Consider the following 27,448-nt stretch of genomic DNA (forward strand, 5'->3'; position numbering starts at 1 on the left):
CATTCATAGCCTTCCATTCTATTACTACTGGGAGGAGACAAGAGAAAAACCTTTTTCTTGACGTAGCACTGTCCTTTTTGCTCTCAAGGACCGTCGTCTTAGCTTTTTATCTATCATCATCATCATCATCATTGTTTGAAGGTTAGAGTCCCCACCTCTCTTGGAACATCCCTTCCCAATTAAATGTCCCCATGACCATAACACTTTCCAAGGAATGTTCTCTTCTTTGCTGATGGCAGCCCCCAGCTCAGTTGTCAGCCCGCTGATTAGAACATGGCCAAACTAGTGTTGTGTAATCTCCTCTAACCTGATACTGCTGTTGTTTCTTCTCATCCTCATTAGGACTTTTTCTGCAAAGGCCCATGCTGGTACTTTGTAAGTCGAAGTGAAGAATAGGAATTCTTCATGGAAATACACTGGAGTTTTGAGCCCAAGGAATTCTCATGTAGAGCTCAGAGAGATTCTCATGTGAATCTCTATGTGTGCTAATAGCTATATTATCCGTAAACTAGATAGCATCAGTTCTACTGGTAGGATGGATGGATGGATGGATGGATGGATGGATGGATGGATGGATAGATAGGTAGATAGATAGGGAATAAAAGATAATATTAACATCAGTTCCACATCCATGTGTTGTGCATCAAAAATTACCAAAACAGCACAATATGGTGTTTGTCTATATTCCTGTGTGTATTGGACATATTTTAATATTATTCACCTCCTACCATATGCCAGCTCCTCATACTAGACGTTTCAAGTTGTACATGTCCCTGAGAGAATGATTGATTTGGTCTTACATTCTTGAAAATGCCACATTCTTTTTACTTTAAAACCAGATTGTGTGTATTCCAAAGCAGATACATTATAAATATGTTACTTCCATGGCACAGAGGCTCGAAATTCATAGCTTTTACCAAAGTGGAGTCTCACGTCAATGACATATTTAAAGTCACCGCTAAAATGTTTCTTCTAAATGAAGTCATATTTAAGCTATAATTTCTAACTGAGGAAGACAGCTATTCCCTGAGGAGACACTTAGGGATGCTGTTTTACATTCCATGTTCACGTTTTGAAAATTTACATTTGGGTAAAGTCCGAAATGTCAAGCAGGCTGTCCAAATCAAAGTCAATATCACCAAAACTTGGTCATGATAGAGCAAGGTAAAATCAAAATGTTGTGTTTTATTGGGTAAACACATTATAAAGCCCTCTGAAATATGTATTTAGTAGAAAGAGCTATTTTACTCTAATGGGTAAGAAATATCCATTCACGTGTGTACATGTTTGTGTATAATTTATTTAAGTGCTATTTGGAGCTATTCCAAAGTGAATAATAACATGCATTTAGTAACTTCTCTGGCAGTTTTATTTATGTTTTAAGGAATAAAATTAAATATAGAAACTGGATCTAGGTAACATTGAATTTGTGTAATAGTCCGACAAGCACTAACAGGGCTGGCAAAAACTGATAAAGACCTTAACTCACCTTACTTCCATGTCCTGGTTCTGTTTTTAAGTGTTTCACAGCATTGCTGTTACTTAAACTTGACTTTGGAAATTTTGTAGTTATGGTTATTCGGTATGCAAATTATGTCTATTTCATTTCTCCCAGACCCAGCAAGTTCAGTCATCATTTCATGGCTTGCAAATGCTTCATAAGCTTCATGCTTTTCTGGGGAGGTTTCTAGTTAATAAGTAAATTACATTGTTAAAAATAGGCTGAATTTTTATCACGGTGGTGCTATAAACATTTGTCTTCCATGTGGGGAACATTTTTCCTTCAGGCTCTGATTTGCAATTCATGATTGTTTCCTGTCTTATTCTTGTTCTTTCTCAATGATACAAGATGGACAGAGATACTTTTAGAGCATACACATTTTAGTCAACATTCAAATGGAATTGGAAGGCCCAAAGGTTTTTCTGTGTATGCACAAAAATTCACTCATTTAAAGTGTAAATGTCATTGGTATTTAGTTTATTTCCACACAATGTTGGGCAACCATGACTGTTGCAGTAGTCTAATTTTAGTACATTTTCATCACACAGAAAGAAAACGGGTACCTACTATTAGCACTCCCTCTTCATCCCTCATCCCTGCATCTCACTCCCTCACCCCAGCCCCTGATCACCACTAACACAGGTGTCTCAATGGATTTGCCTATGGCGAATATTGTGTGTATAAATGGAATCATACAATGTATTCTATGATTAGTTCCTGTCATGTAGCATAGTGTTGCAGAGTTCATCCATGATGTATCAGAATCTTATTTTTTGTAATTGACCCACAGTTCATTGTATGGACATACCGTATTTTGTTGATCCATCCATCAGTTAATGGACATTTGGATCGTTTCTAGGTTTGGCCTATTAAGAATGATGCTTCTGGAGTTCCCGTCGTGGCTCAGTGGTCGACGAATCCGACTAGGAACCATGAGGTTGCAGGTTTGATCCCTGGCCTCATTCAGTGGGTTAGGAATCCTGCATTGCTGTGAGCTGTAGTGTAGGTCGCAGATTCGGCTTGGATCTGGTGTTGCTGTGGCTGTGGTATAGGCCAGCAGCTGTAGCTCCAATTAGACCCCTGGCCTGGGAACCTCCATATGCCCCTTGGCTGTGGCCCTAAAAAGACAAAAGACAAAAAACAAAAAACAAAAAACAAAAAGAAAAAAAGGCTCCAAAGTAAAAGACAGCAACCAAAACAAAGAAAAACTACTCTCAATCTAGATTTCCAAATTCAGTCCAATGACCAATTAGTGTAAAGCAGAAAACAGTGGTTATCATTTGTGCAAGAACTCAAAAAAAAAGAAAAAAAAAAGAGAGAATGATGCTTCTATAAACAATTATGGGCAAGGTTTTATGTGGTATATATTTTCATTTCTCTTGAATATGTATCTATGACTAGAATTGCTGGTTCATATGGTAGTTCTTTGTTTCCAAAGTAACTACCATTGTACATTTCCATCAGCTAGATTTAAGGATTCCAATTTCTCCACATCTACATCAACATTTGCTATTGTCTGTTGTTTTTGTTATATAAATCCTATGGGTGTGAGTGATATCTCATCTTGATCTGAGTTCATTACTTACTAATAATGATGTTAAACATCTCTTCATGAGCTTCTTATCCATTTGCATATCTTCTTTGGAGTAACATCTATTCAAGTCTTTTGCCAAAATTCTAATTGAGTTATCTTTTTGTTATTGAATAGTAGGGGTTACATGTTTATGCTGGATACTAGACCCTTATCAGATTTATTATTTGAAATATTTTCCCCCACTCGTGGGTTGTCTTTTTAATTTCTTGATAATGTTCTTTGATGCACAAAAGCATTATTTTAGTGAATTCCAATTTATTTTTTCTTTTGGTGTCATATCTAAGAGTCCATTGCCAAATACATGAAAATGTACCCCATATGTTTTCTTCCAAGAGTTTACAGATCTTTGCTTATATTTAGGTCACATGATCCATTTTGACAAATTTTTGTGCTTGGTATGAGGACAGATACAACCTCATTGTTTTGAATGAAGACATCCAGTTGTCCCCATTTGTTAAAGAGACTTCTCTTTCCCCATTGAATGATCTTCACATCCTTGTGAAAATCAATTTGCCATAAACCTATGAGTTTAGTTATGGTCTTTCAGCTCTATTTCAGTTATATTTAGATCTATCCTTATGCCACTATCATGGTGCTGTGTCTATTATTATGATGATGACAAAAAAAAAAAAAAACATGAGATCTACCCTCTTAAAGTTTTACATGTTCAGTACAGTATTGTCAACTATGTGACATTGATGTACAACAGATCTCTAGAACTTCTTCATCTTGCATGATTGAAATGCTATATTTGTTGAATGGCAAGTCTCCATTTCCCTCTCCCCTTCATGCCCCTGCAACCACTGTTCTGCTTTATGCTGCATTGACTTTGACTATTTTAGATTCTTCATGTAAGTAGAATCATGTAATATTTGTCATTCTGTGACTGGCTTATTTCACCTAGCATAATATTCTAAAGGATCATCCATGTTATTGCACATTACAAGATTTCCTTCTTTTTTGGAGTTCCTGTCGTGGCTCAGTGGTTAACAAATCCAACTAGGAACCATGAGGTTGTGGGTTCGATCCCTGGCCTGGCTCAGTGGGTTAAGGATCCGGTGTTGCCATGAGGTGTGGTGTAGGTTGCAGACGCAGCTCAGATCCTGCGTTGCTGGGGCTCTGGCATAGGCTGGCAACTACAGCTCCAATTAGACCCCTAGCCTGGGAACTTCCATATGCCGCTGGATCGGCCCTAGATAAAGAAAAAAAAAAAGATTTCCTTCTTTTTAAAGGCTGAATAATATTTCATGGCATGTATGTTTATCCATCCATCAGTTAACCAACAATTAGATTGTTTCCACTTCTTGGATAGTGTGAATAGTGCTGCAATAAACATGAAATATCTCTTCTAGAACATTTTTTTCCTCAAGCCTTTTGAATAAATACCTGAAAGTGGGATTGCTGAATACTACCACAATGTCTTGATTACTTTAGCTTTGTATTAAGTTGTGTAAGTCTTGAAATCAGGAAGTGTTAGCACTCCAAATCTGTTCCCTTTTTTCAAGTTGTTTTTGGCTATGTAGGTCCCTTGCAATTCCATAAGAATTTGAGGATTGGCTTTTCCATCTCTGCAAGGAAAAACTGTTGTAATTTTGATAAGGTTTATAATGAATCTGTAAATTGCTTTGAGTAGTATTGCTATCTTAACAGCATTGGTCTTTCAATATATGAACACAGGCTATCTTTCCAAGGATTTAGATCTTAATTTCTCTCAGCAATGTTTTATAGTATCAGTGTAAAATCTATCACTTCCTTGGTTAAAATTATACGTAAGTATTTTATTATTCTGAATGCTCTTGTAAATGGAATTTTCTTAATTTCTTTTTTGGATTGTTCATTGCTGTGGGTAGAAACTCAATGAATGTTTACGAATTGATCTTGTACCCTGTAACTTTGCTGGATTCATTTATCAATAGTAATTTTTTGTAAGTGATTTGGAATTTCCTATGTATAAGATCATGTCATCTATAAATAAATATAATTTTAACTCTTCCTTTTCAGTTTGGATAACTTCTATTTCTTTTTCTTGCCTAATGACTCTAACTAGAATTTCAGTACAGACTTTTAAAATTTTTTTATTATTACTCAAATTACTCTATAGTTGTATAATGATCATAACAATCCAGTTTCACAAGATTTCCATCCCACAACCCAAGCACATCCCCCCAACCCCCAAACTATCTCCTCCAGAGACCATAAGTTTTTCAATGTCTGTGGGTCAGCATCTGTTCTGCAAAGAAGTTCAGTCTGTCCTTTTTTCAGATTCCACATGTCAGTGAAAGCATTTGATTTTGGTGTCTCATTGTATGGCCGACTTCACCTAAGTGTGATAGTTTCTAGGTCCATCCATGTTGCGAAAAATGCTGGTATTCCATTACTTTTAATGGCTGAGTAATATTCCATTGTTTATATGTACCACATCTTCTGGATCCACTCCTCTATTGATGGACATTTAGGTTGTTTCCATGTCTTGGCTACTGTAAATAGTGCTGCAATGAACATTGGAGTACATGTGTCTTTGCAAGTCATGGTTTTCTCTGGATAGATGCCCAGGAGTGGGATTGCTGGATCAAATGGTAGTTCTATGTTTAGTTTTCTGAGGAATCTCCATACTGCTTTCCACAGTGGTTTCACCAGTTTACAATCCCACCAAGAGTGTACTAGGGTTCCTTTTTCTCCACACTCTCTCCAGCACTTATTGTTTGTAGACTTTTGGATGATGGCCATTCTGGCTGGTGTAAGGTGGTACCTCATAGTGGTTTTGATTTGCATTTCTCTAAGAATGAGTGATGTTGAACATCTTTTCATATGTCTTTTGGCCACCTGTATGTCTTCTTTGGAGAACTGTCTGTTTAGATCTTCTTCCCATTTTTTGATGGGGTTGTTTGTTTTTTTTGTATGGAGCTGCAGAAGGTGTTTATAAATTTTGGAAATTAATCCCTTGTCAGTTGATTCACTTGTAAAAGATTTTCTCCCATTCTGTGGGTTGTCTTTTTGTGTTGTTTAGGGTTTCCTTTGCTGTGCAGAATCTTTTAAGTTTGATTAGGTCCCATTTGTTTATTTTTGTTTTTATTGTCATTACTCTCAGAGGTAGATCTGAGAAGATGTTGCTGTGGTTTATGTCGGAGAGTGTTTGGCCTATGTTTTCCTCTAAGAGTTTGATAGTGTCGGGTCTTATATCTAGGTCTTTAATCCATTTGGAGTTTATTTTTGTGTATGGTGTTAGGGAGTGTTCTCATTTCATTCTTTTCCATGAGGCTGTCCAGTTTTCCCAGCACCACTTCTTAAACAAGCTGTCCTTTCTCCATTGTATATTCTTGCCTCCTTTGTCATAGATGAGTTGGCTGTAGGTGCGTGGGTTTAATTCTGGGCTTTCTATCCTGTTCCACTGATCTGTATTTCTGTCTTTGTGCCAGTACCATGCAGTTTTGATGATTGTTGCCTTGTAGTATAGTCTGAAGTCCGGGAGCCTGATCCTTCCAGCTCCATTTTTCTTTTTCAGGATGTCTTTGGCTACTCTGGGTCTTTTGTGCTTCCAAACAAACTTTAAAATATTTTGTTTGAGTTCTATGAAAAATGTCCTTGGTAATTTGATAGGGATTGCATTGAATCTGTAGATTGCCTTGGGTAGTAAAATCATTTTAATAATATTAACTCTTCCAATCCACGAGCATGGTATATCTAAAGATCAACAAAATTGATAAACCCTTAGCCAGACTTATCAAGAAAAAAAAGAGAAAGGACTCAAATCAAAAAAATTAGAAATGAAATAGGAGAAGTAACAACAGACATCACAGAAATATAAAGGATCATAAGAGACTACTATATGCAACTATACGCCAATAAAATGTAAAACCTAGAAGAAATGGACAAATTCTTAGAAAAGTACAATCTTCCAAGACTAAACCAAGATGAAATAGAAAAGATGAATGAACCAATCACAAGAACTGAAATTGAACCTGTGATTAAAAAACTTCCAACAAAGAAAAGTCCAGGACCAGATGGCTTCACAGGCGAATTCTTATCCAACATTTAGAGAAGGGCTAACACCTCTCCTTCTGAAACTATTTCAAAAAAACTGCAGAGGAAGGGATACTCCCAAACTCATTCTATGAGGACACCATCATCCTGATACCAAAACCAGACAAAGACTCCACAAAAAAAGAAAACTACAGGCCAATTTCACTGATGAACATCGATGCAAAAATCCTAAACAAAATCCTGGAAAACCACATCCAGCAATACATTAAAAGGATTGTACATCATAATCAAGTGGGATTTATGCCAGGGATACAAGCATTCTTCAATATTTGCAAATCAGTCAGTGTGATACACCACATTAACAAACTGAAGAATAAAAACCATATGATCCTCTCAATAGACATGGAAAAAGCCTTTGACAATATCCAAAACCCATTTCTGATAAAAACCCCTCAGCAAGTGGGCATAACGGGAACCTACCTCAACATGATGAAGACCATATATGACAAACCCAGAGCGAACATCATTCTCAATGGTGAAAAGCTGAAAGAATTCCCACTGAGATCAGGAACAAGACAAGGATGTCCGTTCTCACCACTACTCTTCAACATAGTTTTGGAAGTCCTAGCCGCGGCAATCAGAGAAGTAAAAGAAATAAAAGGAATCCAAATTGGAAAGGAAGAAGTAAAACAATCACTATTTGTGGATGACATGATACTATACCTAGAGAATCTTGAAAGACTCTACCAGAAAACTGTTAGAACTCACCCACAAATTTGGCAAAGTTGCAGGATACAAAATTAATACACAGAATTGATGGCATTTCTATAAACTAACAATGAAAGAGCAGAAAGAGAAATGAGGGAAGCAATCCCGTTTACCATCGCATCCAAAAGAATAAAATACCCAGAAGTAAACCTACCTAAAGAGACAAAAGATCTGTACTCTGAAAACTATAAGCCATTGATGAAAGAAATCAAAGATGACACAAATAGATGGAAAATACGGTCTTGAATAGCAGGGATGAAAGCAGACCTCCTTGTATTGTTCCTCGTCTTAGAGAGAAATCTTTCACTCCTTCACTATCGAGTATGAGGTTCGCTTTATCACATTTAGGAAGTTCCCTTCTATTCCTGGTTTTCTGTATGTATTTATCATGAAGGAAGTTGAATTTTGTCAAAAGCTTTTACTGCATTGAAATATTTGTGTGTGTGTTTTTCCTTTCACCTATGAAAATGCTGTTTTATATTTATTGATTTTCTTATGATGAACCTCCCTTGCATTCCTGGGATAAATTCTAGTTGGTCATGGTTTATAATCTTTTAAATATGGACCCAGTTTGCAGGTATTTTGTTGAGGATTTTTTTTTAATCTACATTTAAAGGAATATTTGTATGTAGTTTTCTTCCCTTATGTCTTGGTCTGGCTTTGGTATCACATGATGTAGTGTCTTAGAATGAGTTAGGAAATATTCCCTCACCATCTATTTTTGGAGCATTTAAGAAGGATATTTGCTAGTTCTTTTTAAAATATTTGGTATAATTCATCAGTGAAGCCATTTGGTTCAGGGTTTTTCTGTCAGGTGTCCTTTGATTATCATTTCAATCTTTTTACTTGTTATAATTCTATTCATATTTCCTATGTTTTATTTTTTTAAAATTTCATTTATTTATTTATTTATTTATTTACTTTTGCCTTTTTAGTGCCACACCATGGCATATGGAATTTCCCAGGTTAGGTGTTGAATTGGAGCTGTAGCCACTGGTCTATGCCATAGCCGCACCAAACCAAATTTGAGCCACGTCTGTGATCTACACCATAGCTCATGGCAACAACAGAGCAAGGCCAGGAATCAAACCCACATCCTTATGGATACTAGTTAGGTTCGTTATCACTGAACCACAATGGAACTCTCCATATTTCCTACTTTTTCATGATTCAGTCTTTGTAGGTTGTCTGCTTATAGGAATTTGTCCTTTTCATAAAGTTGATCTAATGTATTGATGTGTGAATTAGTTTTCCAGGGCTACCATAACATATTACCACAAATTGAGTGATTTAGAACAACTAAAATTTATTCTCTCACAGATCATTAGGCTGGAAATCTGATATCAAAGTGTCAGCAGAATTGAGTCTTCTAGAGGTTCAGAGGGAGGGACCATCTTTCCTTTCTCCTCACTTGTGGGAGAAGAAAATCCTCAAAACAGTAACCTAAGCTTATACTCTAGGAACTAGAAAAAGAAGAGTAAACTAAATAATAAACTAATTTTTTTTTTTTTTGAGGAACCACCATACTGTTTTCCATGGAGGCAGCACCATTTTACATTCCCACCATCAAAGCACAAGGATTTCAATCCCTCCACATCCATGCCAACACTTCTTGCTTTCTGGTTTTGGATAATAGCCATTTCAATGGATGTGAAGTGGCACCTCATTGTGGTTTTGGTTTATATTTCCCTAATGGTTGGTGTTGTTGAGCAACTTTTCATGTGCTTATTGGTCATTTGCAATGGAGAAATGTCTATTAAATCCACTGCCCATTTTGGGGCCATGCCCACAGCATGAGGAAATTCTTGGGACAGGAATAGAACCTGCCTCACAGCAGTAACAATGCCCAATCTTTAACCTGCTGCGCTACCAGAGGAATCCTAAAATCAACATTTTCTTTAGCTCTACTTTAATCTTTATTATTTCCTTCTTTTTGCTAACTTTGGTTTCAGTTTGTCTTCTTTTTCTAGTTCTGTTAGGTTATTGATTTGAGATATTATTTTTTGATGTAGGCATTTGTGGCTATAATATTTTGCATGTCGTGTTCTCTTTTCTAATTTCCCTAGTAATTTCTTCTTTCACCTCTTCATTATATAAGAGTGCGTTGATTAATTTCTACTTATTTGTGAATTTTTCAGTTTTCCTTCTGATACTGACTTCCAGCTTTATTCTGCTGTGGTCAGAGGAGGTATTTTATATGATTGCAGTCTTTTAAATTTCTTGAGACTTGAAGTTTAGTAATGCCTTTTTACTGAAATTTGGTAGACTCTTTATTATTAAGCACTTAGTTGCCATTGTGTCCTTTAAAAAAAAATAAGATTCTAGCATTCTGAGAAAATTGATTCTGCCATTTTTTTACTCGCTTAATGGTTGCTTTGGTGGAAGAACTGATTCTTTGAGTTCCCTACTCCATCATTTCTGTGTTGTCACTCATTGCCCATGCTTATCTTGTAGACATCTGTTGTGTGCCTTCCTTAAGAAGCCAACCCTATATTCACCCCTACTTCCAAATTTTGAGCCAAATATCCTTTTGGGAGTTACCTTACAATGCACTTCTTCAAGACAAATAACTTTTCCCTGAAATAATCTGGAAGCAAATGTATTCCAAGTATCCCAACACTGGTACAAGGTCTCTTTATTCATCTGCATAAATGGACTAATGAAAGTTGCATGAGTGAACAAAGAGAAAACAAATGTAAGCTCTCATGACTTTATACAAAGCCAATTTATAGGTTGCTGATTGTTAAAAAAAAAGGGAATTAAAATTATTTAACATGAAAACTACTTGGAATGTGATTTAATCATTCTTGAGGACTTCAGAAGATTCTTCAAAATACCATAATATATTAATATGATGAGTAAAACCATTTAATCATTTAGTATAACTGCAGATTAGGAACTACAGAGGATGGCATCAAATGTTGATCAAAAACACTTTTTGAACTGATTCTAGTTAAATGATTCACTGACTTTAACTTGTTTGTCTTTGGGAGCAGAAGACATATATTTATTTGATTATTTTTGCTATATGATTTCCATAGAAACAAGCATCTGCCAGGTATATGTGCATTTTGTATACAGTTCATAACTTTCATGTATTTTAAAATGAGACAATCTTATTTTACCTTGGCTACTTAGGAATTGCTCTCGTGAGCACCAGTGCTTCAGTGTTGGTCCAGTTACAGAAATCTTAGGTATATTAAAGACCTCGAATGAATTGCTTTTATATGACTAAGGATATGCTATGCCTCAAATTGCACTTAAAAATCATAAGAATTACTTCCTGATGCACATGACTAGCCAGGTAGGTAAGTCTTGATCCTGTATACCGGTACAGCATTATTAAGGACTCTGTATTCCTTGCCATGTTTCAATGTATCTTGCTTTAACCTTTTGAAAAAGAAAAACTTTTTTTTAATTGTTATTTCCCCAATACATTTTTTTTTTTACTGTACACTATGGTGACCCAGTTACACATACATGAACACATTCTATTTTCTCACATTATCATGCTCCATCATAAGTGACTAGACATATTTCCCAGTGCTACACAGCAGGATCTCTTTAAACTACAATAAAACCCACAGGGTTACAAACTAAGAGGTCAATTATTTTTATGTTATGTAGTTTTTTTTTTCAGTTATTTTACAAGGAACCTTTGTTATAAGTTGTAGTGTTACTCTTCAAATTGTATTATTATTCCTCAAAACTAGTCAACTGTAAGTCATTCTTTGTACAGAAAGAGCATCACAAGAAATTAACAAAAGGACTAAACCAAGATGCCAGGATTTCATACTGAAATCTTACTTGGATGCCTGACAAACTTTTGTCTAACTTTCCCAGGAGTAGGATAACAGAGTAATAACCATTGACTGTTTTCTTTTTTTACCCCTAATATTGTAAATTCTTGACAAAAGATTACCAGTGGAGAAGAACAACATGTTAAAGTTAGGGAAAAAAACATGAGTAAGTACAAAAAAGAATGTTGTCACCATCAAAAATTAAAAACATCATTTTATAAACAGCCAATTAAAAAATGGGCAGAAGGTCTAAATAGACATTTCTCCAAAGAAGACAGACAGATGGCCAAAAAGCACTTGAAAGGACACTCAACACCACTGAGTATTAGAGAAATGCAAATCAAAACTACAAGGAGTTTTGTACAGTCCCCTCACACCAGTCAGAATGACCATCGTCAAAAAGTCTACAAACAATAAATGCTGGAGAGGGTGTAGAGAAAAGGGAACCCCCCTACAGTGTTGGTGGGAATGTAAATTGGTACAACCTCTATGGAGGACAGTATGGAAGTTCCTTAAAAAACTAAAAATAAAACCACCATATCACCCAGCAATCACATTCCAGAGCAACCCGTAATTTGAAAAGATACACATACCGCAATGCTCATCGCAACACTATTTACAAAAGCCAAGACACACAAGTAACTGAAATGTCCATCAACAGAGGAGTCGCTAAAGATATGGTACCACATGTACAATATGGTACACATACACTATGAGATATTAGTCATAAAAAAGAATGAAATAATACCATTTGAAGCAACATGGATGGACCTAGAGGGTATCATATTAAGTAAAGTGCTGAGACCAGCTCATCAGGTGAGGGCTGAAGAATGGGTGCTGTGAAACTTAAGAACAAAGTTAACATAAAACAAGACACAGAGACATTTATCTTAGTTAAAGGAGAACTGGGGGACCTGAGGTCTCAGGGACCAAGAGAGCTGCCTCAAGAAACCGCACTGCTTTTTATTGTGCTCTTTAGGCTTACATCAAGTGATGGGGGTTGTAGGTGCAGTATATAGGTTTTTTTTAATTATTTTAAAAGTTCTTTTATTATTTTAAAAGTCACATAGCTGGTAGATGGTTAAGCTTTTACTCTGACCTTTAGGCATTTAACAATCATTAGCATTTGAGGAAGCTTGAAGTCAGCTATCTATGCATCTAGAGAATCATCACTGTGCTTCCACATGCCTATCTGGGGCAACCTAGAGTGCCTAGGTTTGCACCTCCCTTCTCCTTGCTGATGCATATTCTGCTAACCTGCTCATATACCACTTGGAGCCATGAGGTTCCTCTTTCTCTTATTCTTAAGAGGACATATCATGCTGTGCACCTGAAACCAGCACAACATTGTAAATCAAGTATATTCCAACATAAAAATTAAATCGAAAACAAAAAAAAAACCTCCACATTGTTTTATTTGTGTCACGTAGGTACCACTTTTATTATAAACATCTAAATTTACTCTTTTACCTAAGTTTATTTCCTAGTTTACTTTGAATATCTAGGAAATTCCAGCTATATTTTTGAAAAATAGTGAAAAATCCACATTACCAACTAAAAATATATCAAACTTTAGTTTCTCAAAGTGAATTATAGTCTTTATTTTTGCTAATATAACACAATTTTCTTCAGTGGGAATTTTTTTCTAATAGTTCCCAATATTTAAAATTTTGTGACATTATATGTTTGCAATATTATTCTATCCTAAATTTTAAAGGTGAATTTTGAGAATTCTTCTTTGTTTTGGTTTTGCCAAATATACAAATATAGCTTTTATTTTGGAATTGTGGTTGTTGTTTTAATGTTACATATTTGCAAGAGACCAGCTGGTGAATGACTTTGTATGTGATGCTTATTAGAGCCTGCTGAAATTAAAATCCTAGTGTGGATATTACTCAGAGGAAACTCACCATAAATTTAAAAGTAGGTAATAAACCTATTAGAATGACTAAAATTAAAAATAGTAATAATATTGAATACTGGCATGAATGTCAGGAAAACAAACATGATCTGTCACACATTACTGGTGGAAATGTGGATTGCTGCACCACTCTGGAAAATAGTTTGGCAATTTCTTACAAAACTAAACATACACTAACCATTTGACCCATCAATTGCACCCTTGGGCATTTATCCCAGTGAAATGAAAACTTATGTTTATGCAAAAAAGAGTGTACATGAATGCCCATCTAGGCTTTATTCCTAGTGGCAAATTCCTGAAAACAACCTAAATATCCTTCAGTGAGTGAAGAGTTCAATAGATGCGGTAACATCCAAACAATGGAATACTACTCAGCAATAAAAAGGAATGAATATATGCAACAACTTGAATGCACCCCAAGGGCATTATGCTTAGTTTTTTTCAAAAGTGATGCTCAAAAATGATACATACTATATGATTCCGTTTATACAATGTTCCTAAAATGATAAAATTATGGAGATGAAAAATACATTAGTGGTTGCCAGGTGACAGGGACGAAGGGTAGAGTGGACTAACACAAGGCAGTTCTTTTGTGGTGATGGAAATGTTCCGTATGTCCGTGGTGGATGGTTACACAAATCTATACATAGATTAAACTGCATAGAAGTGCACGCACACACACACTAATGAATGCAGGTTGAAAAAATCACGAAATGTCTAAAACTCATTAGCAGCAACGTACCAGCACCCATTTCATCATTTTGATATTCTTTTATAACTATATGAGGTGCTGCCTTTGAGGGAAGGTGAGTGAAGTATGCCCAGGACTCTACTGGTTTTGCAATTTTCTTTGAGTCTATATTGATTTTGAAATTGAAAGGTTTTTTTAGAGTAGCTGTAGCACAATTATACAACACATTTTAAAGTAGAAATTTTCCTTCACACAATTGACATTTAAAACAACTTTCTTTTCAGGGGCTTACTTCTCAATCATCGGTTTGAAGTGATGATTTTTTAATTTTAATTCAAGCATCCAGTTGTGTCAATTTAAAAAAATATGGTCTGTGACTATAAAAACTTCAGCTTTGACCCTCTACTCCCCATTTTCTTCTTCTTTGAATGCCCTTTATTTGACCAGGAAGGATGTCATTTCCAAAAGAGACAAACTGTGCCTGAGAGAGCCGCATTTAAGTTGAACAACATTGTTCTCTTAGGTTATTAAAGCTGTTCAATTTTCTCTGTTGGTTGCTACCCTGAGTTGGAGAATCTTCTGAAATGTCAGACTGAGAAAACTGTACTGGTTCCAACACACACTCACAGACACACACATCAAAGCTTTGGAATGAATGCAGTCAATAACCTTTGAAAACAAAGTTAAAAAGCAACAATTGAATGATAAGATGTATAAAACTATCTTGTTCCTTTTTTCGTTGAATATTACTGTGGCCAAGAAATTGAGAAACACAATAGAGTTCAATCAAAAAAAGCACTTATTATTGAGTCCCTAAACATACTCATAATATCTTAGAGTGGTGTGCATGGTACACAGAGTAGTACCACTTATAATGATGAAAAAGACTCCATGCAGCCCAAGAGATCTCAAGTTTTTATGCACAATGTTGACAAATGCCCCCCAAGTTTCATACTGGCACATTGAGTAATAGGAAGCACACATCATGTAATACCAATGGTGAGACACCTACAAATCCAGCAGGATCAAAGGAAGAAACTGCTTGGATGAAAATAGATTAGGTCTGGAGAAAGGCGCCAGAGTCAGGAGAGAAACTTTGAGGCTATGAAAATCAAAATCCTATGGACAATGTTTGTAGGACAGCAACCATGCCGAATAAATAAAATGTATAAGCATTTGGAATTTCACGTACAGATACACAACTGTTTTCTTTGTTTTCTATGAATGGCATGGGATACAGGTAGATAAAAGTTTGTTTTTTTTTTTTAATACTGACCATTGGGGATAAAATTTGGCCCTTTCAATACAGTAGCCTATCTGGAGAGGGTGATAATGGGAACACTGATATATGTTCAAAAGAAAAATCACCACTCTTTTGTCCTCATTTTTTGTTTTTGTTTTCTTGTGGGGAAATGTTTTAGAATGAATGAATACTAAACCATTCCATAAATATCTTTATTAAAAAAGCCAGTTGAATTTTGCTTCACTTATCTGGTTTGTGCTAACTTTCTATCGCTGATCAGGTGAATTCTCTTTTATTAAAGCCAGAATTAAGTTACCAGGAAAAGTAAAAATCTAAAGACTAAACTTTACTTTGAAATGCATTAAAGATAAGGTGGATTAATGGATGGATAGATGTATGAAAAAGCAGTGTAAGAAGATACTAAATGTAGGAGACAGGAGTGGGGATGTGGATGTTCCTATAAAAATCTTTCAACTTTTCTGTATGTTTGAAAATGTTCATAAAATTTTGGAAAGAAAATTCAAAAAAAAGAGGTAAAGGACAGAGGTTTCCCTGCCCAGATAGATCAGTAGATAACTTCCTTTCCTGAAATAATGTGTTCTTGACCAGAAACAAATAGGCTGCCCAACATGTCTCTCGCAAAGATGAGTTTATTCAGGATCAGCAGAGAATTCCAATTCAGCAAAGGAAGGAGAACATATTTTTAGAGGGAAAAAGGAAGTGGTCGAAGGGAGCCGTAGTCAATAAAGAGCCCATGGCTTTTCATTGGCTGAGTCCTTGCCAGGAAAGAAGAGGGGTCTTTCTTCTTTCAGTTGGCTTTGCTCTCTTTGTAGGACATCAGAGCTCCTCCATCTGGTCTCCCAACTCTATTGAATTGAGCTTTCTATTTATTTTTTACTGTATATGACATAAAATTAAGAAAATGTTGCAGACACCAAAGCCTTGCCTTAGAAATCTCAAATCTGGTGTCTGAGTAACAGTTAAATGATGGAGATCAGCTATGGTAGTGGAAAGTATCCATTTGTATGGAAATATCTTTTGTTGTCCCACTTTTATGTTGACGTTATGCTTTGTCAATGTCTGAATATTCTGTACATGTCAGTGTCACCTGTGGGCCCAGATCTGCCACTAAGACTATAACTCTCCAAGAGATCTTAATGATACGAGTTAGGCTCATTTTCCGAACTAGAACGTAAGAACAGAAACACATAGCTCCTTGACTAAAACATCAACATTGCACAGAACCAATCAAAAAAATACATCACTCATGTTTATACCTAGTCATGAAAAAGAGCTTTCCTTATTTTTTTTTTCCGGTTTTAGTCCAAACTGTTTTAAGTATTCTTTCCTCTTAAAGTCAATTTAGCATTCACAATGAGTCTAGAGAAGCCCTGATTGGTTTAGAATTGATTGACTTAGGAGCATCTCTGCTCATCTCATTCAAGGCAAATAGCACTTCATTATTGGCTGATTAGCAGCACCTCTGAATTACTGCAAAGATTTTTCCTCACATTCAATAATGGGTCCATTTTCCAAATTTCCCAGAACTGCAAAGCTTCAGATGCCTGAAGATGGTGTCTTGGCAGTTCCATTGCTTCTAAGCAGGTCAAGATCTCAGAAATCCCAGACAAGTTGATATTGATCTTTTTAAAAAGTTATGTACAAAGGAAGTGTATCTGCTAAGCTTCTTTAGAAACAGGGTCAAATAACCAGTTGGAAAATTTTCTAATTTTCTAAAGGTGTCACATTAAACTTTAATCATAACTTCATTTTTATGGGGCTTTTAACTTGAGAAAATTGCTTTCACATGCATTATTTCATTGCCTGTTCTATTGCAATGAAACAGTGCCTAGGTTTTAGGGCTGAACTGCAATGACATAGATATCAGAATGTCGACAGGGACATTTCAAGCAAAATGATTATTACTGTGCTGAACAGAAGTACGAACAGGAATTGACTGGCTGCAAGATCAAGTACTGCAAGGAGTTCCCACAGTGGTGCAAGGGGTGTCTCTGGAACACTGGGACACAGGTTCTATCCCCAGCCTAGCCCAGTGGGTTAAGGATTCATCATTGCTGTGGCTGCAGCATAGACCACAATTGTGGCTCAGATCTGATCCCTGGCCTGGGAACTCTATACGCTGCAGGACAGCCAAAAAAAAAAAAAAAAAAAAAAAGAAAAAGACCAAGTATTTCAAAGGGTTAAGATGCCGATGGTTCCTTTCACCCGCTGCTCTACTGCTAGAGACTTAGCAGAGTCATTTCATCTTTTTCTTTTTAAGGAGAAAATGAGTCACTTATTTTTTGTTCCCTTTCCATCCTTCTTATATCTGATTTTCTTTTCTTTTTCAATAAATCTCCAGGTCAGCCCAACCCCAGGATGCATCCGTGCTCTGATGAAGATGCTGTACTGCCCTTACTGTCGAGGACTTCCCACAGTGAGACCGTGCAACAACTACTGCCTCAATGTCATGAAGGGCTGCCTGGCCAATCAGGCTGATCTTGACACGGAGTGGAATCTGTTCATAGGTAAGGAGCGTTGCGACGGATCCAGGGACGGGGATGTGGGAACAGCAAATGTTCCTGGTACCTGATGGGCAGATCCAATGTTGTTGTGATGACTTCTGGAGACTAAGAGAGTTAAAACATGCATGTGCGCGCGCACACGTGCACGCACACACACACACACACACACACACACACACACCAGTATTTAGCAAATTATAAATATCACATTGCATTTTTTTTCCGTTTTTTTTTTTTAATCCTGAAAATAAAACTTCCTGGTATATTATGAAGGACAGTCCTCTTAAAGATTGTACCAGACAGCCGTACTGAATTTGCTAATCTCTCTGATGAAGATAAAAGTAGCTTGCTGAATTGCTGGGAGCTTCTGTGAGAAGCGACAAGTTAGAAAAGAATCTGGTTAAAAAATAATCCCCCAGTACTATCTCTTTCTTATTTATATTATCTCAACGCAGTCACAGATATCAGTAAGCCATTCCTTCCTTAAATAACTATGATGAAAATAGCTCAATATTTTGGCTTAAATATGCAGATTTCTTTCCTCAGTCTCTAGAGAAGAATATTTTCAGGACATCGGCATGAAACAAGCTTCCAGTCTTTGGAAGGGAGGAGGAGGAGATGCAGGGAAGTTTTGCGAATCACCGCTCTGGTCTGAAGTTGCAAAAATCACTCGGGAGTTTGCACTGCCAAAAGATGTTTCCCAAATAGCTATTCAAGGATAAAAGGACAAATTTCATAGGCAGGCTTCTCCCAGGAAAATACACAGGCCTTGAAAGAGTAAATGCGTTTTCTTCCCCCTTGGTCAAATGGCCTCCCAATAAAAGTGCTTTCAATTGCATTTACTATGACTGCATTGTGACAAGCAGAGTGGTGCCAATAAGAGTGGCATTCCTCAGCCTCAGAGGGACTTTATCATTTATGCAAACTTCTAAACCAGAAGGCTTGAGAAAAGTCTTCTGACACTTAAGATTTGGGTAGGATAGGAAAAAGATGCATGGAAAGGCAGCACAACCTTAGCCCACTGGGCAAAAATGTGCATTCAGCCTTGGCAATGAAACCCATTAGCTAACACACTATTATGCTTAGGAAGGCCAGAGAAAATGGTGTGAAGTCTTAGAGAAACATTTGAGGGTGGGTAGATCCAAATGGAAGTCATCGAACAGAATCTCAGATATCATTACAGAGAGAATAAATTAATATGCCCCTTTCTTTCCTTTCACTGGGAGGACAAAATCTGTTTGTTACCTCATTTGAGAAATGAGGGAGTTTTTAGAAAGTTAATCATTAAGGGACACTTCTAGCTCAAAAACGATATGATTCTTTGCTAAGATTTTTGTTCTTTGATAATATTTTGGAGAGGAGTATGAATTTATTCAAGTAATAAGAATAAACTTGATCTTCTAAAACATAAATTTAGATTAATTTTGGCAAAGATACTCTCCCAAATAATGCTAATTTTAAAATGTTCTCATCTTTCATTTGCCTACTCAATTCAAAAGGAAAGAGTAATTCGAATTTATTATATTAGTGTAATCGTATTATCACTTATACATGAAAAGCCTAAAGTAATATAACTTTATAAATCATTGAGAGTGGTTAAATTAAAACAAATCTGTAAATTGAAGGCAGACTATGAATAAAGAAAACTTGAGTTCACCAAAAAAAAAAATTACTGTCATCAAGAAATCTAAAAAGATTTACCAATTTAAAAAATCATATTAAACCTCTAAGCATCCCACTTTGAATCATAAAGATTATTCATGCTTTTTAGTTGAAACTGCCATAATTCATAATACGGTTAAATTGTCTTTAGTCAGTTTGCAATTTATTGATGAAAATGGCCATGTGGATTTTGTTAAGTAGAGCAGGACATGATTAAAAATGAGAATATGGGCTTTTAAACTTGTAAGAGCCACAATGAGATCTTAATTGGCTTTGTTTTCTCAGTGCTGCTTGGCTATTTTAAGGTAAAACAAATCCTTATACTTTCGATCTATCGAGTTCCGTGATGCCAGTGTGGTGCGAAATTGAATGTTGGGGAAAATCATGTGATTTAAAAACTAAAATTTGAACCCAACATACGTTGGGTGTACTTCGTGTTGTACCGTATGTTGAGAAAGAACCTGGTGGTTGGTCCTACGTTAATATATCTCACACCCCATCTCCCTTATCTCATTGTTTATTAGTACTAAAAATCTTTGAGAAAATTCTCCCGGTTGTCTTTCTTTGGATTTTGCTATGGCATTGAACACTGACCACCTGCATAGACTTATAGAGCAAAATATGTTCTTGGTAATCCTTGTCCGGATGTGAAGTGTTGGCTCACAAATTTATTACATGAATTAGTCAAATGCGCCAAGTCCATTTTCCACACAGATACATCCAAGATGACAGTGTTACGGCATCCACGAATGCAGCAGCAAAGATCACTGAGCAAATCAGTAATGTAATGAAAATTATAAATAATAGCCCTCTGTTTGGTTAGCACCTGCAGCCCATCACTCTGAGGTTCCCAACATTTTGTCATCAGACCCTTTACTCTCATTGCTGTCAACTGCATGCACCGTCTCTGTCTGCTGCACTGATGTCCTGGTTTATGCATTGGATAGGTTGCTTTTTATTATACACTCATCTAAAGTGTTAACAACGGCACACAATCAACCATCCATAAAAACAAAGATCGACTTTTGGCGCGGTCTCATCGTCTTTACAAAGCCTCGAATTAACTGAAAGTTGTTTGTAACTATTTAGAATTCAGTTGGTGTTTGCATCGTGTCAAAAGAAAGGCATTTCACTGATACAATGAAATGTTTAAACTGTTCGAGTCAAAACCCCAGTGGTTTCCATTCACTTCTGAAGTTCTGTAGATTTTTTTTTTCTTTTTTAATCCTAGAAAAAAATCAGGAATTCTACTCAGGAGGCATTTTCAGAATCCTCTAGGAATTTTAAATATGTGTCCTGCACAGAGACTCTGCTCCACCGATGCTTATTAATTAACTAATGTAAGAAAAAGGGAGAACTCTTTCCTTTTTATGTCAAGAGTTATGTTGTTTTGTTTTAGTTTTGGTTCTAAAAAGTTGCTGGCAGCTTTGGAGAAGATGCTGCAAGCCCCATGGTAGAGGACTTGAAAGCCTTGGTTCACCTCTGCTTCCTAGGAGCAAGAGGGATTCCCTCGTACAAAGCACAGCCTGGCTTCAACCTGTACCCTGCTTGCTGCATCCAAACCCCTGAGCTTGCGGGAGTGGAAGGATCACGAGAGGGGCTTTTAGCTGGTTCTTGCTCTTTGAAACTATGCGGTAGGAGAAAAATGTCCTTGGAGGCACTGACCGTCTCTTTTAAGCACTTACCCAGGTGTTGCTGTCTATTCATACTCCACTTATTCCAGCCTGGCTTTTGAATGTGGCCGGAATGCAAAAGGGTTTTCTTGAAAAGTGTTTCCATAAATTCAAATTCCCTAGAGGGAACTTGTGTGTGGGCAGAACGCGGCGTTTCAGTAAGATCCTGTGGTTCTTTTAAGTGTTTGGTGTTGATACCAGTGTCCGCAGGTAAGGATTGTTCCACCGGACGAGAGACCACGTTGCAGATTACACCTCTCCTGGAAGCACAAAAGAGAAGGCTGGGGTTACATTTATATAGCTAGAGTAAATCTTGCTTCTACTTTCAAATCTAGGATGAGTGGAACAGCCTCCTCCAAACATCTGGTACCTTCGATAACTTTATAGACAGTGAGAACCAGACGGAGGGCGGGTGGAGTTGTGGGTAAGGGGAGGCAAATGTTGGTGAGACTAAAGACGGGGCTTCTGTTATTCTGTAATATTTTTTTACTAAAATGTTACAGGATGCCTATTTCTAAAAGGCAGAATTATCTCTATAGGAGTTCCCATTGCATCTCCGTGGTAACAAACACGAATAGCATCCATGAGGATGTGGATTCGATCCTGGCCTTGCTCTGTGGGTGAAGAATCCAGTGTTGCCTTGTGGTGTGGTGTAGATTGCAGACAGGCTTGGATCCCGCGTTGCTGTGGCTGTAGCATAGACCAGCAGCTACAACTCTGATTCAAACCCTAGCCTGGGATCTTAAATAAAAAAGCATATATATATATATGCTATATATATATAGGTTCATATAAAAGTGAAACCTTAACATGTTCCCCCCCCAACATTGGAGCTTAAGTTTTTAGGCTATCCCAGTTAGGAAGATGCTTATAATCTTAAGGTATTAATTTAACTCATTATATTGAGTAAGCTAGATACATACATTTTTGCCCTCGGGGAGTTTAATGTAGTTAAAGTAATTACAATCAACTGTGATAAAGTGTTATGAAAATAGAAGCATAGGATACTAAGTGTCTATACAGCAGGGAGACTTACCTCATCAGGGGTCAGGGAAACCCTACCTTGATAAGTGTAGGATAAAATAGTGAATAAGACCATATGGAATTATCATTGTCAGACTTAATTGATGTTGCGCAACCGTAATATATATAATTGTTACAATACGGGCCCCTACTGTTAGCAAGTCCCCATGACCATTTCAATAGGTCTAGCGTAATATGTCTGTTCTTACTTACTTTTTTTGACACACTTTGTGATCAAGTCTCACCACCACCACTGCCACTGACTTGAACTGATAAAAAGAATGTTCATTTTCGTCCAGAAAAAGGTTGAGTTCCCTGCTCCATAGATGCCCTCCCATAAGGACAAGCCAGAAGAGTAGCTTGTATTATAATTTAGGCCTTTCGGCCTTGGGCACTGATAGATCAGATAAGCCAGGAGTATCAAGCTTTGTAGACTTTCTTCCTCCCTTCAAACCAACCAATTATTAAGTCTCAAAGACAGAAAAGCAGCATGAGAGCATCCAGCACGAAACATAGGGTAGGTACCACATCAGACAATGCAGTGGGTGCTATTCATCCATTCTCTTGTTTATTCGTGAATCCAGCAGATGCTTACTGAGTACCCACTATGGGCCTTGCTCTGGTTTAAGCACAGGAGGAGTAGAGCAGATAAGGCCCTGTCTGTTGAGCACAGGACTTGGTGCATGTTCTTTGAATTGAATAAATGGAAGCAATGAGACAGAGAAATGGGAGGAAATGGAGGAAGAGGCTGTTCTGGTTTGCTCTGTAAGTCTACTGTTTTAATGGAAGTATGACTAATTCATTCATTTAAAAAGCACATATCCCTATTGGTAATGGACTCTATGAGTGCAAGGATGGCAGAAACAAATCAGATAATGAACCTGGTTCTTTCACTGTGACAGCTGCTATCAAGTTGTAAATTAGAGCCAGCTGCAAGGAAGCTGCATTAGGTCAGCAGAAGGACGAGTGTCATGTAATAAATGGCTATTTGGGAGCACACAGGATTTCTTAGGACCTGCAAGAGTTATTTAATTCTCAAGGTATTTGGTGTATCCACAACTTCTAACTGGGGGAAATGTTGCTAGATAAACATTTATTGTTTCTTGTAAATAAACTTAGGTTCTCTTTTCATGCAATGTTCAGAACTGTGGATGTTGCATTTCAGAAGGACAGAAAATAAAATACTAGGAGCTATTTGAAGCATTTGTATAAGATACCCCTCCTTCAAAGACTTTCTTAAGCATGAAATTCTATAATATAAATCTGATACATCTTTCAGTTATAAAGAATTCCATAGTAAATGTGATATGACTCTGGCTGATAGATCCTGAAATGCCATGTTTCAAAACCTCTAGACCCTAAACACAGAAAATTATTTCAAGAACTGTACTTTGCAGCAAGCTTTCAAGGCTTCTTCATCTCTGCTTTATATAAGACAAGAGCCTATTCAATAATACAGGCCAGAAACACAACTCTTAAATTGAGGGACAAAAGCCAAAGCAATTATTCTAGATTCTGATCTCGCTGTTAGCTACAAAACTTGCTTTTGCTCTTTGCATTCCTAAAAGCACCAAGAAATATTAAAAAAAAAAAAAGCAAAGAAACACTTTATGTTCCATCAGTTAAAATCTAACCCCTCCCAAACCCCTGTCTTCTTTTAGGAGTCATTGATTTAATATTTTTCATTTCTTGTGGACTTTTATCATATGTGTTCTCTCTATAATGCTGGCAGAATGCATCAGCAATGCTAACTACTCACTGAAAAAAAAGGAAAGGAGAAAGGAAAGAAGGAAGGAAGGGAAGGAGGGAGGAAGGAAGGATGGAAGGAAGAAAGGGAGGGAGGAAGGTAAAGAAGGAAAAGAGGGAACGGAAGAAAGAGAGAGAGGAAGGGAGGGAGGAAGAAAGAATGGAAGGAAGGAAGGGAGGGAGGGAAGAAAGACAACAGTTGGCTGGTACCCAGCAGCCTTTCATGAGCAGCATGTGTTATCAATTTCCTATGTTTAGAAAATGGTTTACTTCTGACCTGGGCATATGCGAATTTTTTCTTTTTTTTTTTTTATGTGGCATAATAGGGTTAATGTCTTAAGGGTGTATAATGAATGGGGCGGTTCAGAAGACACAGGCAGACATTTCCTAATCTCTGAACACTTGCTGATGCAGAAATTGAGACAACAGCTCAAGGGATTCATGGCACTGTAATTTCCATTCTAAATCGAGCAGATTTTCCAATGGATCAAAACAGGCATATCACATCAAACCTAAAATTACTTGGTGTAATAGACAAGTAGTCCTTCTAAAGGTGTGTGTGTGTATTTCTTTGACCACCCCCCCTCCATTGCCAACCCTTGTTTATCCATCTCTTCCAATTCCCACATACTCAACTTCTGTACAATTTATAATTGTAGTTATTCCATTTCCTACTTCCTGATGACCACAAATACAATATTCTAAACTAGATTTTCAAGCTGGAATTCATGGTGCAATATAATATGACACCAACCAATGGCTTGTAAGGAGGCATGCCTATTTTTATAAGTGTAACATTATTTAGGATATACAATGTTCCATTTATAACCGGAAGTTAACTGAAATACTTCTTCTGCCTTTACCATGCTCTCCGATTTCTATAAGAACCAGCAACAGACAGATTTAGATTATCAGAGAAAGCAGAGCACAGCAAAATGATTCAAAGTGGGTAGAGAATGAATTGCCCTTGTATTTGTTTGGGGTTTAACATTTTGCTCTTCATTTACACTTCAATTTCAGGATTTCCTATAGATAAATAGCTTAATTTGATAATATCAAAAGTACTTGCCTTTAATAATTGACCTTGATTTTGGTAATGTGGTAGTTTTCACTGTCATGTTTTCAAGTTCAGGCTCTAACACAAGATGTCTGGCCTTTAACATGTGCCAAGAAAAAAATATCAGATGATTCTTTAGAACAGAATTAAATAGACTCCACGTTAAATAGATACCAGAAACTCAGGCCAAAATCAAACACTAGCATTAGCCCGATGACATCCTTGGCATTTCCAGTTTCAGGGGATATGAGGACCAGGAGGTAGAAGAAAGTGTTGTATTGTACAAACTAGAAAATAAGAAAGATAGAGCAGAGTTAGTGGATTGCTAAAGAAAACATTAAAGCACATGACTGTTTCCAAAGAGCAAACTTATCATAAGTACCCGGGCCACCGAGACTAAAAAGTCCCTCGTGCAGAGATGAATGTAATAGAACGGAGTGGGGAAGAATTACCTCCTGAAGGATTTAGTTCACTCCAAAAGTCCTGATTAGCAGCCTTTATTTTAACTCAAATAATAACCCTCATGCGATATTGCCACACTTTATTGAAATATCTTAATAAAAGTAGTGTTGGAGTTCCTATTGTGGTTCAGTGGTAGCGAACTCTTTTAGTATCCATGAGGTTGCGGGTTCGATCCCTGGCCCTGCTCAGTGGGTTAAGGATCCGGCGTTGGTGTGAGCTGTGGTGTGGGTCGCAGACGCGACTCAGATCCCACGTGGCTGTGGCTGTGGTTGGCGGCTGCAGCTCCAATGTGACCCCTAACCTGGGAGCTTCCATATGCTTCAGGTGCGGCCCTAAAAAGCAAAATGATGATGATAGCAGTAGTGTTAGTGAGGGTACCGAGACTCCATTTCCCATGAACAATAGCATCTAATTAACATACATAGTGAAATCTGTATAGAGGTTTATGGAAATATACCTTCCACTTGCTCTAAAATTTCCTTTATTTCATGATTATCTCAAGAGGAGGGCTGCTGATCATGTCTTAATGTTTGAGTCACTTTTGACATTAATTTGGATTTTCCTCAGGCTTGTTTCTTGTAACAGTTAGTTACAAGAGCCTTTTGGAATTGTACTCCTTTCATCTTCTTTTCTTTGTGGACTCTTTATTATGAGCAACGCTCCAAGGATCCAGAGGTCAAGCCCGGTTAGAAGAGATGGCCTTAGAATTATTCCGATGGTCGAAAGCGTGTTGTCATTGCTTACTCTAAAAAAGAAATGAGTAGAAATGCTTTTGGGAGTAATTTAAACTTTTAAGACCCTTCATGGGATATGAAAACTGTGAACTTCTAAGTCACTGAGAGATAGTGTGTCTATAGATGTTTAGTAAGGTAACCAGGAGAGAATTTAAATTAAAATAGAGCATGAAATATGCCTTGTCCTTCAAATAACAGCTTATATATAAATCCCACGCAAAAAAAGAAATGTCCTCCATTTTTTTCCCTTTCCAAGGATTTCAATAATTTGCTACGCTAAGAACTTCCTTTATTATAACCTTTGGAGAAGTGAAAATTAGAAAGAGAAATAAAAAGTCATTGAATATAAGACATTACCCCCAAGAAGAGGTATAAGTATCACATATTTATTAAGGTGCAGGGATTTTTCTAGAAAGATAAGGCCAATTAAATGTCCAAAAAAAGTCAGTATTCTTTACTAAACTCTCAATGCTTGGGAAATTAACTGATTTAATGAGAGGCCTAAAAATAATAGCAGGTGGGATAAATAAGCCAGTAGATGTGAGAGTTTTGGAAGTAGCAACAACCATCTCTTTGGTTGCCAGAGCTGATGTGGTTTTGAGATGCACTTAGTCAAAAAGTGATTCATTTCCTACCTCAGCCCTACCTCTAAAGAAGTTTCCTAACAGCTTAAAAAAGTCAGGTCTTCCAGAGGAAGCAGAACTACTCTTCTGTAAGAGAGCTGATTGACTCCAAGAAGGAGAGTAATTTTGGAATCCACCACTGGTGAGGAATCAGCTAGCGAGGACTGTTTGAAGCTCTTGATCTTATGGCTTATGCCTATGTCTCCTGGTTTTCTAAACTCAATGCCATAGATTATTGTCAAACTATTTCTTCACCTTCAAAATAGTTTAGTGTTCCAGATTCCTCTGTGTTGACACAGTCATAGAAATGTATTCCATCGTCCAAAATCATGTGCGATACCCAAGCAGATAGGAGAACAGAAGTCATCAATAGTCTGAAGAGTGTTAGGCAGGAATAGTTCTACAAATACCAATACACAGTGCACTTGGAAGGTGTGGATCCTT

The 27,448-nt window shown here is 37.0% G+C and overlaps 1 protein-coding gene across 2 annotated transcripts in view; it reads left to right on the top strand.

The window, feature by feature from the left end:
* GPC6 (glypican 6) overlaps window positions 1-27,448 on the top strand; it is a 1,126,030-nt gene that overhangs the window by 745,235 nt on the left and 353,347 nt on the right. For both annotated transcript variants that reach the window (XM_021065371.2, XM_021065372.2), the window contains exon 4: window positions 17,862-18,027. In XM_021065371.2, the coding sequence (XP_020921030.1) occupies window positions 17,862-18,027 (166 nt within the window). The remainder of the gene's footprint in view (window positions 1-17,861; window positions 18,028-27,448) is intronic.

Source organism: Sus scrofa, chromosome 11 (genome assembly GCF_054392235.1).
Source record: "Sus scrofa isolate SSC_HxYL_T2T_F1_AM1 chromosome 11, Sscrofa_HxYL_maternal_Yorkshire_Landrace_v2.0, whole genome shotgun sequence".
In the NCBI taxonomy this organism is placed as follows: domain Eukaryota; kingdom Metazoa; phylum Chordata; class Mammalia; order Artiodactyla; family Suidae; genus Sus; species Sus scrofa.